This window comes from Vigna umbellata, chromosome 10 (genome assembly GCF_029865625.1).
Source record: "Vigna umbellata cultivar VRB3 chromosome 10, Vumbellata_1.0, whole genome shotgun sequence".
Taxonomy (NCBI): Eukaryota; Viridiplantae; Streptophyta; class Magnoliopsida; order Fabales; family Fabaceae; genus Vigna; species Vigna umbellata.
Genome location: NC_142174.1, coordinates 20394885 through 20405944, shown reverse-complemented (window position 1 = coordinate 20405944; position 11060 = coordinate 20394885). Strand labels below are relative to the sequence as shown.

The 11060-nt window shown below is 30.7% G+C and overlaps 1 protein-coding gene across 1 annotated transcript; it reads right to left on the bottom strand.

Annotated features, from left to right (window-relative positions):
- Positions 1-6168: 6168 nt before the first annotated feature.
- On the bottom strand, positions 6169-6939 carry LOC148192143 (uncharacterized). Its single transcript, XM_088100017.1, has one exon. It carries the CDS (start codon positions 6937-6939, stop codon positions 6169-6171), a length of 771 nt encoding a protein of 256 aa, XP_087956143.1.
- Positions 6940-11060: the final 4121 nt, after the last annotated feature.

The following is an 11060-nucleotide window of genomic DNA, read 5'->3' as shown; positions in this document are numbered from 1 at the left end:
TCGTTCGGTCTTAGATGGGTACTCAGTTTCTTAGTAGTACTCGGTCTTGTACTAGCACTCAGTTTCTTAGTAGTGCTTGGTCTTGTACTAGCACTCGGTTTTTTAGTAGTGCTCGGTCTTGTACTAGCACTCAGTTTCTTAGTAGTGCTCGGTCTTATACTAGCACTCAGTTTCGTAGTAGTGCTCGGTTTTCTACTAGGGTTCGATCTAACCTTAGATCTCGGTCTTACGTTAGTATTCAGACTAAGTTTTAAATGTTCAGGATATCCTAAATGTTCGATAGTGTTTTAACGTTCAGTTCTTAATTGAGTTTGGCCTATCTTAGGCTTGACTGGTCGTTGACCGATCGATCGTAGTCAGGGGTGGTACTGTTGCCCTTTCGGTCTTCTACTACAAAATGTTATTCGGTCTTTAAGTGTTGATTTCACTGTTTGGCACTGATTTTTTATTTTAGTTGCATTGATCTACTATGTATGAGAAATTATATTAATATTCAAATAAGGTATGAAGTTCCAAATGGTATGAAAGAGAATTCCAAGGAGGAATGTCTTAGTGATTGGTTATCAAGGAGGTGGTAAAGTATGAATATGGACAGCGAAATCCACGGCGTTCATCCTGACATTCTAATGATTACCAAGTCTCAAGTAGAGATGGGTAAGTCATGTCGTGAGAATAGCAGGAGGCCCTAGCCAAGGGGGGTCCTACGGTGAGTGATAACGGGCTAACCTCGTGCGACAACTGATGGGTTTTCAGTTACTACACCCACGAGTGCACGAACGGCCAAAGGTACATATTCATACTAGTCCAAACAGTCAAGTTAAAGTGGTCGGTTCAATATATGTTTTATACATGTTGTATGAGTATCTTAGTTGCTTGTTTAATTGTACTTCCACATGAATATTAAATTACACTATAGCTTACCCTTGCTTTTCTATGGTTTGTCTTTGTATGTTGTTTTTCTTTTGCGATGATCACCTTAATGGTATAAGCTTAGGGATGCAGTCTTTTCGGTGGAGCAGCTGAAGGGGAAAAAGTGAAGCTTGTAGTATAGGTAGTTATTTTTGTTCTTCACATGAAAATTTTTATTCACCAAATTTGTAGTTCTTGTTTTGTCATTATTCATGTAATGTTTATTTTAGTAATTTTAGATCACTAAATTGGAATATGTACATATATATATATATATATATATATATATATATATATATATATATATATATATATATATGATTTTTTTCTTATCTCTTTTATCTACTTTCTTCTCCTCGTTTCCTTCATTCATATTCATCTCATTCATAGACATTCATTTTGTTCGTCCAGGTTCATTTCCTTCATCTATATTTATCTTCTTTACCTACATTTGTTTCATTAATCAATTATAGTTTTCTTTTATATTTTTTTGGTTTATATTATTTGAACACGAAGGTGGTATGATACAATTTCTTTTTAAGTTAAAATCATAAACCGAAACAAATTAAGCCAATATTAAATGGAATAAAATAACAACGCATTAGTATCAATCAAGTTGACGTTAAACAACTATAATTAAAAAATTAGTAATAAACTACGACAAAATCGTATACTTAAAGTCAAACTTCAATAGACTCTAACGAAATATAATCAATGATTTTAGAATTACATATACATGTGCCATAATTTGATGTTAATAATTATTTAACGTAAAATTTTTCTATAATTGTTTAATGGACAAATTGTGTTATAGTTTTTTCTTTTCTTAATTTAGACAAACTTGTTGTAACTTACTTTATTAATTATTCCGTGAAAAATGTGTTATTTTTTAATTGGGGTCACACTAAAAAATTAAAAATTGTGAAAAGAAAAAATAATTTTCAAAATCTTAATCCAATTGAATGTGGATTGAATTGAATAGAGTTTAAAATAAAATTAAAAAAGAGAGCATAATATAAAAAAAAAAAAAAAGCAGTCGAACCCATAGTATATCGGAGAGGGTTACTTCCTACACCTCCCCATATTACTTCCTGTATCACCATATTTTTTAAATATCTCAAAACTAATCTTTATATTTTAAAAAATCCTACATCCCCACTTCTTTTCTTCAACGGATGTCGACTTCCGTTGAAGAAAAAAATTCTTCAACAGATATGTCACATTCGTTAACAGATGTGTCTACATCCGTTTAAGCTTTATGTTTTTTTTAGTGTTTAGTTAATTAATTTATTGTATTAATAATAATTATGTAATTAAATAAAATAAAATTAATTTACATAATATATTATTATAATCTATAAATTAATTAAAATATAATATTTAAATAAATTAAAAAAACGTAAACAGACGTGGCCACATCCGTTGATTATAATTAATTAAAAATATTTATAATTTAAATAAATTAATAATAATTATTTAATTAAATAAAATAAATGGTTAAATATGGTTTTAGTCTCTCAACTATCAAACAATTTTGTTTTTCGTCTCTCTTTCAAACTTTGTACGCTTTGATCCTTCTCTTTAAGGAAATCATAATTTTTGGTCCTCCAAAACAAACGACATTAAAAATCAAGTGAGGTGGCTAACAGTGAAGTGTCACGTCATTTTTTTTCTGACATTGAGTCAATCTGTCCCTCACTGTTCGGTCACCATCACCATTCAGTCACCATCACCGTTCGGTCACCATCACCATTCAGTCGTCATAACCGTTCAGCCATTACCAATATCGTTCAACCATTACCAATACTGTTCGACCACTATCACCATTTAGTCATCATAACCGTTCGACCATTAAAAATATCGTTCGGTCATTACCGGTGAGGGACATATTGACTTAGTGTCAGAAAAAAATAATGACGTGGCAATTCGTTAACCAATGCAGCCTAATTCTAACGTCGTTAGTTTTGGAGGACGAAAAATTATAGTTTCCTTAAGGAGAGGGATCAAAGCGTACAAAGTTTGAAAGAGGGACGAAAAACAAAATCGCTTGATAATTGAAGGACTAAAAACATATTTAACCCTAAAATAAATTAATTTATTACGTAGTTATATATAAATTAATTTATTACGTAGTTATATATAAATTAATTTTATTTAATAAAATAATTATTATTAATTTAATTTATGTATATTTATTTAATTAATTATTTAAATATTTTTTATATAATTACTTAAACGGATGTGGCCACCTCCGTTAAGGTTTTCTTTATTTTTTTTAGTTTTTAGTTTATTAGTTTATTTTATTTTAAATTAATATATAAATATTATTTAATTTTTTTAAATTTTATTACGTAATTATATATAAATTAATTTTATTTTATTTAATAAAATAATTATTACTAATTTAATTTATGTATTATTATTTAATTAATTATTTAAATATTTGTATATAATTACTTAAATAGATGTGGTCACATCTGTTATGGTCTTTTTTTTTTTAGTTTTTAGTTTATTAATTTATTGTATTTTAAATTAATATCTAAATATTATTTAGTTTTTTTTATATTTTAAATTAATTTATAAAGTTTTTAATCTTTTTTGTTTTTTATAATATATTATATAAATAAAAATATTATTAAAATAAAATCTAAGATAAAAACAATAAACTAAAATATAAAAAAAAGTTAAAATATGTAAATGAGTGTCAATATTCGTTGAAAGTGAAACGGATTTAACATCTATTTTATAACAAGAGTAAATTGGGTATGGAGTCGTGCATGGAGTATGTGCTAGTGTGGAGGAAACAACACTCTAGATCAGATAATAGGTTTACCAAAATCTTACCAAATCCAACTTGCAAAAAAGTCTTACATTTACCAAAAAAAAATAGTTTCACGGACATTTGTTTTTAAATTCTAAAGAATCTTAAAATGTAAATAGTTGTATTATAGGGGATAAAATATAAAAAGTCTTACATTTCCTATAAACTAGTCTCACGAACATTATTTGTGGAAATAATTCATATTAACGTTAAATATAAAAACTTTAATATACATTACACGAAAAATAATCTTAATATTATTGATAAAAGAAAATCATTTTTGTCTATGACAAAAGATAACTATCAATATAAATTGGAAAATAACTTACATATAAATTAATTATTTAACAATTATACCAAAGTGCATGTAATAATTCAAAACGTTCAAGTATCACTTTTAGGGATTTTCGTGTGTTTAGTTAACAAATATTTTTACCAATTCAAATTAAGAATATAAATACTATTTGATTTGAATTTCATAACAATGATGTGTATAGAATCAAAAGGATGTTAAATATTAATTAGGTTTGTATTACTTGATCGGGACAAAGGTTAACCGAAATTAAATTTCATGAACTCAACTCAATGCTATGAATCTAAGCAATATAACCTGAATGTGGAAATATAATATGTTATTTTTATATAAGATTTGCATTAAGAATAGGTGTTTAGAATGACTAAGAGATTATAATCTATATCTAAAATCAAATCTCTGAATTGGTCAATCTTGTAGAAGTTTTAAAGTATTTTTTAATGTTTAAATACCATAGAATAATATAGATGATCAATCATTCTCATGAAGCATAAAAATATATACAAGAATCATGAAAGAAATTTATACTATAAAAATAAAACTACATTAAGTCGAGTTACATTACATCCATGACAAATAAAGAGATTAAATAAGTATGAAAACAAGTATTACACTTATCAATAAACAAAACAAATAATTTTGTTGAGGTTAGTTATGAAAAATTATAAACGTTTAAAAAGAACATATTTAACATTATTAAAAAATAACGTTAGTGTGTATATGAAAAATAAAATAGCATTTAGTTTAACAACAAAAATATAATCAAATTTAACCAAAATAGTGTAGGGAGGGACAACACACATACACATAGATCTCCATCACGGTCACAACACTGAGCATCTCTTGCTCTCCACCTCTCATAATTCACTTCCAGGCTATTTACCGGTCACCTGCCAAGGTTGGTAAGATATTGTCAGCTTTGGGTAGAGCCCTCACAAATTTGCTTTTGGTACCACTCCAAAAGGCCTCTTACCAATGGAGGTATCTTATGTATATATATAAACCTATGTCCATCTCTTATTTTATCCGATGTAGGACTTTGTTTGTACCCAACATAACTGATAGGAAAATCTCACAATATACACACTCTGATATTTTTCTGAAATTGAGTCTTGTTATTCATTGATAATTGAAGGCTTTAAATAGCCGTGACACTTACAATATTAGGATAAAAATAAAATCTGAAAATAAAATATCAACTATCTTAAAAGTAAAATCTCAATAATCTATCACAAAATAATATTGTACCTAGATAAACCGAAAATCATAACTATGTATCCCTGTTTTATCTCTATCAAATCAAACTAAATATTACTATACCCAAAAACTAATAAAATAAGATTTAAACAAAATTATTGATAAAACCCTAATTTAAGTTTATCCCAACAAACTCCCCCATAAACTTAAATTCTTCCTTCCTTCATTCCATTTTTCATGTGCATCATCCTACATTGGGTTTGCTTCTTTCAATCAGATTTGACTTCTTCTTTTTCCTTATGACCCTCTTGTCTTTTACCTTAGTTGACCTCTTTAATGCTTTGGCTAACTTTGTTATGCTCGATTTCTCAATAACTTTGATCAACTCGTTTCTAACCTTAGGCGATTTCTCAACAATCTTGGCCGACATCTTCATCGGGTTATTCTCAACATCTTCCTCTTCTTCTGGTTCAAGAACACTAGATGTTTTCTCTTCCTTTTCAAGAGTCATCTTCTTCAACTCCTCAAGCTCAACCCTTTGTTTATTCATAATTTCATTAGCTTCATCTAGAAGCCTCCCTATCCACTGAATCTCTTCATCTTTTTGTTGGATTTCTTTCTCCAGGTTTTCCTTCTCCATAATTGTTGCATCCTTCACCAAGATTACTTCATCCATTGTTGGGATTGGGCTCTCCATGTCCATTGCATCCGAACTCTTTGCCATCAACAAGATTCCACACTCTTCTTCAACATCTTCAGTAACGAGATTCGTCTGCCCCTTTGTCTCGATCTTGCAATACTTTGCAATATGACCAACCTTGCCACAATTGTAGCACTTGCTTGATCTACACTCGTTTGCATAGTGGCCATACTTGCCACACTTAAAACACTCAACTCCTGACCGATCTCCTCAGCCTTTTTCTTGTCCTCAGTCATGCCAATTCTGCTGACCAGTTTGCTCTTCATTATCATTCTCAAAATTACCTCGACCACGTCCACCTCGTCCTCGGCTTCCTCGCCATCTACTGCCAGGACCTCGACTCTGAGTAATCCGAGATTTATTCGGGTCAAACTGTACCTGTAGTACTTGATCATCGGGTTCCCTCTTTTTCTTTTTCTTCCTCAATTCGTGGGCTTTTAATGACCCAGCTAACTCCTCCACAATGAGAGTTGAAAAATCCTTTGTCTCTTCAATAGTGACCACGATACTTTCAAAATCATCCATCAAATTTCTCAAGATCTTTTCCACAACCCGGTTAGGAGGAACCTCTTCTCCGTTCATTCTGAGTTGGTTGACCATCTTCTGCACTCGAGCTATAAACTCGGCAACTCCCTCATTTTCATCCATCTCCATATGTTCAAACTCTCTTCTGGGAGCTTGTACTCGGACCTGCTTCACGCGGGTATCTCCTTTGTATGTCACCTTCAGAATTTTCCATGCTTCTTTTGCTGACTTTGTATTAGCTATTTTCTCGAATCCAGATTCTTCCACTGCATTATACAGAAAGTACAAAGCTGATCTGTCTTTCACTCGTGTCTTTTTCAATGTAGCAATTTGGTTCGTCTGATGCTCACCATCCACGGGTTCATTGTACCCGTCCTCCACTATGTCCCATACATCTTGGGATCCAAGAAGAACCTTCATCTGTAAAGACCAATTGTCGTAATTGGTATTTTCTGACAATTGTGACACACTCATCCCATTGACTACCTTTGTTATCTCTCTCACAAAAAAAATCAAGCACTCACTTTTTCTCTCGTGGTGTTTGACTCTCTCCTATCTCTCTTTTCTCTCTCTTGGTACTCAGAGCATAAAGCTTTGATACCAATGATGGGAAAATCTCACAATATACACACTCTGATCTTTTCCTGAAATTGAGTCTTGTTATTCATTGATAATTGAAGGCTTTAAATATCCATGATATTACGAGAATAAAAATAAAATCTAAAAATAAAATACCAACTATCTTAAAAATAAAATCTCCTTAATTTATCACAAAATAATATTGTACCTAGATAAACCAAAAATCATAACTACGTATCCCTGTTTTATCTCTATCAAATCAAACTAAATATTACTATACCCAAAAACTTATAAAATAAGATTTAAATAAAATTATTGATAAAATCCTAATTTAAGTTTATCCCAACAAATACGTCATCCAGTAACACTAGTAAAAAAAATGATATTGAATTCAAAATTTAACCAATTTTTTTTTTCATTATATACCTGAATTCACACCATGTCAATGGAAATACGTTCATGTAGTGTTAAAAGAAATTAAATTTGTTTATGTTGTGTTAACTTTTTTCAACAGAAATACTTTTGTAAAAAGAGATAAAAGTTGAAGACTTTATATCGTAAAAAGGAGGAGCCATGGGCCAATTCCAAAGTGTAGTGGGTGTTGCTCCCTCCACCCCCACACATCTCTTCCTCCACCTCCCCTTTACTATTTTGTCCCTTCCTCCACCTTTCCTTTACTATTTTGCCCCTCAGTAAAATTTTATTTTTAAAATTGTTGTTTTTTAATTTTATTCATTTATAACATATTTCACTGTTAACCTACGTAGTTTCTTGTATGAGTAAAATATTTTTCTACAAAGCTTGGTGATCGTGAAAAGAATTATCAAACAATCTTCTTCTTGTTCTCGGTGCAGTACGTGGTGCAGTGCGTTTATGGTGTAGTGTCCTTGTCGTGGTTCCTCTCCAGGTACGTAGTCATAATCTTTCCAATAATCCTAAACCCTAAATCCTTCCCATACTTCCAATAATCCTTTTAATATCCAAGCCTATAATCCTTGCATGAGCCGCAAAACGTAGTAAAATAAAAACGAAACGTAAAAGGAACACTGCCTATGGACGGATGACATCCTTCAACGGATGTCAACATCCGTTGAAGGCAAAACGGATGTCGACATCCGTTTAAGGCAAAACGGATGTCGACATCCGTTTTGCCTTCAACGGATGTTGACATCCGTTGAAGGATGTCATCCGTCCAGAGGCAGTGTTCCTTTTACGTTTCGTTTTTATTTTATTTGTTTATTTTATTTACAGTAATTTATATTTAAATTTATAATTTTAAATGTTATATATGGTTAGTTTTTAAAGGTAATAATTTTGTTAAAATATGAATTTGTTAAAATATGAATTTGTTATAGGTGGAGAAGAAGCTTAACGGAAGAGAGAAAGGTAAACGAAAATGGAAGAGAGGAAGAGGTGCAGAGGGAAGTAAATAAGAAGTTTTAAATAAATTAAAATATTAAAATAATAAAAATAAAAAATTTTAACTTTTGAGGATATAATTGTCATTTTAGAAGGATATAATTGACATTTTAGAAAATTGGGGAGGTGGAGGAAGAGACGTGTGGGGGTGGAGGGAGTAACACCCAAGTGTAGTTTGTTGTTTTGGACGTTATGTGACGTTGATGGGTTGATCCGATAAGAAGAAGAAAGTAAGCCCAATAATTAAAATAATCTGGCGTGCCTAATTATTAAAAGACAAAATGATTATTCACAACAACAAAAATATCAAATAAAATTCCTTTATATAACATTAAGTGAATTTTTTTCTTACTAAGAAAAAAATTATAAATTTGACTTAGTGGTAGGTGAGAACTCATGGCCTCCCTCAACATTCTTACCTCTATATATGAATATATGTATGGGTGAAAATATATAATTGGTAAGATTTTTTTTTGAATTTTTAAATGTGTTCTTGATGGAAAGTACACTACAAATATTTTACAAGAAGTTTTTTCTGTTTTCACTCTTCAACCTCTTAGTTAATATGTGTTTAGATTCAAATATCGTCCTAAGCCTATAAACACTAGTGTAAAAAAATGATTTAAATTCGTTTAACAAATTTTGATTTCAAGAAGAAAATGAAGTCTTTCAAAATGTGATGATATTTTTGAAAGACTTTATTTTGGATGTGAAAGTATAAACTTCAGTTTAACCTAGAATCAAAGCCTATACTAATCTGCATAGGATAAATTTGTGAAAGGTTGTTGTTTCATTGTGTAACACCCCAATTAATTTAAAGGGTATTACTGGTAGTAAAGACTAAATTAATTTAATATCTGATATAAACAATCAAACTTTATTTCAATTCTTCCAAAGTACAATTCCAAACTTACAAACTTTAAATAATATAGTCCTCATCACTTAACATAAATTCGAAATTTAACTTATAAATCTTACACAACATATCCTCTTTTTTTATGCAAATTTATTCTTTTTATAAAAAGCCCTGAAAGTTTTTCCCCGCATCTCTCTCATCATCTCTAAGCTTTGTCAACCACATCTGCAACATTATCTGCTCACATATAACATGAGTTATATGATCATAGCACAAACAAATAAGGGTAAGTCAACCATATCATACAATCATTAAACTTTCTTATAACAAATATTTCAATCATGTATCATTATCCCGATATCATTAATTCATAATCTTTCTCTTTTTCATAAACCTCACGAGTATACCATGCTTACTCACGAAGCCTCATGGTCAGACCGCTCTCTGTCTGCTTCCTTAAGCCTTACATGTATACTATGTCTCACTTTCTGAAGCCTTATAGTCAGACCTCTCTCTGTCTGCTTCTATAAAACTTACGAATCATATGTTTATGTCAAAGCCTTATGGTCAGACCACTTTCTGCCTGCTTTCATAAACCTCGGGTGTTACTTTGCTCATATCAAGCTCTCATGGTATAAACCGAACATACTACTCCCCGTAGTAAACATCATCTCATAAGCAATGATTTCTTATATCCACTTCAACATTTCATTAAGTCAACATTTCATACCCTCTTATCCACTCCAACATTTCATCAAATCAACAATTCATAACCTCTTATCCACATAACTCAATCATATTCATTCTCTAATCATAATTTGACAATAACCTGTTTTGGTGTCAATAAATTAAACATATTGCCAGATATCATACTTCTTATTATAAATTCATTTTGACCATAACGAGTATAACTCAACATATTTTCACCAATCAAAGATCATATATCAGCCAAAATACATCAACATATCTTAGGAACTACATATTAAAGTCTGGGCTCAATATAATGATAAATAAAATATATATGAAGTTTTTACCATGATAATATTATGCATCTACAATCAACTTGTTTTATTTTATTTTCATCCTAGTAGAGATTTTTCTTTACCCCAATTGGTCACCGGAGAGGACCCAGATGTCTGAACGCATCAAACTCACCTTCGACGCCAGCACATATGACTAGTCACAACTGACTGGACCAGGCCAGGGCTGCTCTATGATCAGGGATGTGCCAACTCAGGTTTTTAAGGTTCCTCTATCCTACCAACAAAGAAAGGCCCTCAATAATTAACAATTGATTTATTTAAATTATCTACCATGTTCTCTTATGCTCTAAATTTGAAATGCCAAATTTTAATATTTTCACTTCCTCTCACAGCAACCTCAAACAATATATGTACATCTATTTAATACCCATATACCAGCTATTACAGAACCCTTACTCCAGACCTTCCAACAAGATCAATTTCAGCCAACAAACTCATTCAAAACAGATTAAATTCATCACATCACAACATGTACAATTTCACAGTTTCAGTTATCACACCTAATATAATAAAAGTCATAAATAGTTTCACAAGAGCACACCAGTTCAACATTCATATGCAAATATTTTATAAAATAAATTCATACAAAAATAATTAGCTCCCATTACCATCAAAATAATATTAATATAAAAATTCAGGGGAAACAAGAAGTTGAATCTGGCAGAGCCGGTTAGACAACTTCTCATCCTTCCAGAAAG

What these genes read in the sequence shown, in the direction of transcription:
- LOC148192143 (XM_088100017.1), bottom strand. Translation starts at nt 6,939, where the DNA reads ATGAGTGTGTCACAATTGTCAGAAAATACCAATTACGACAATTGGTCT.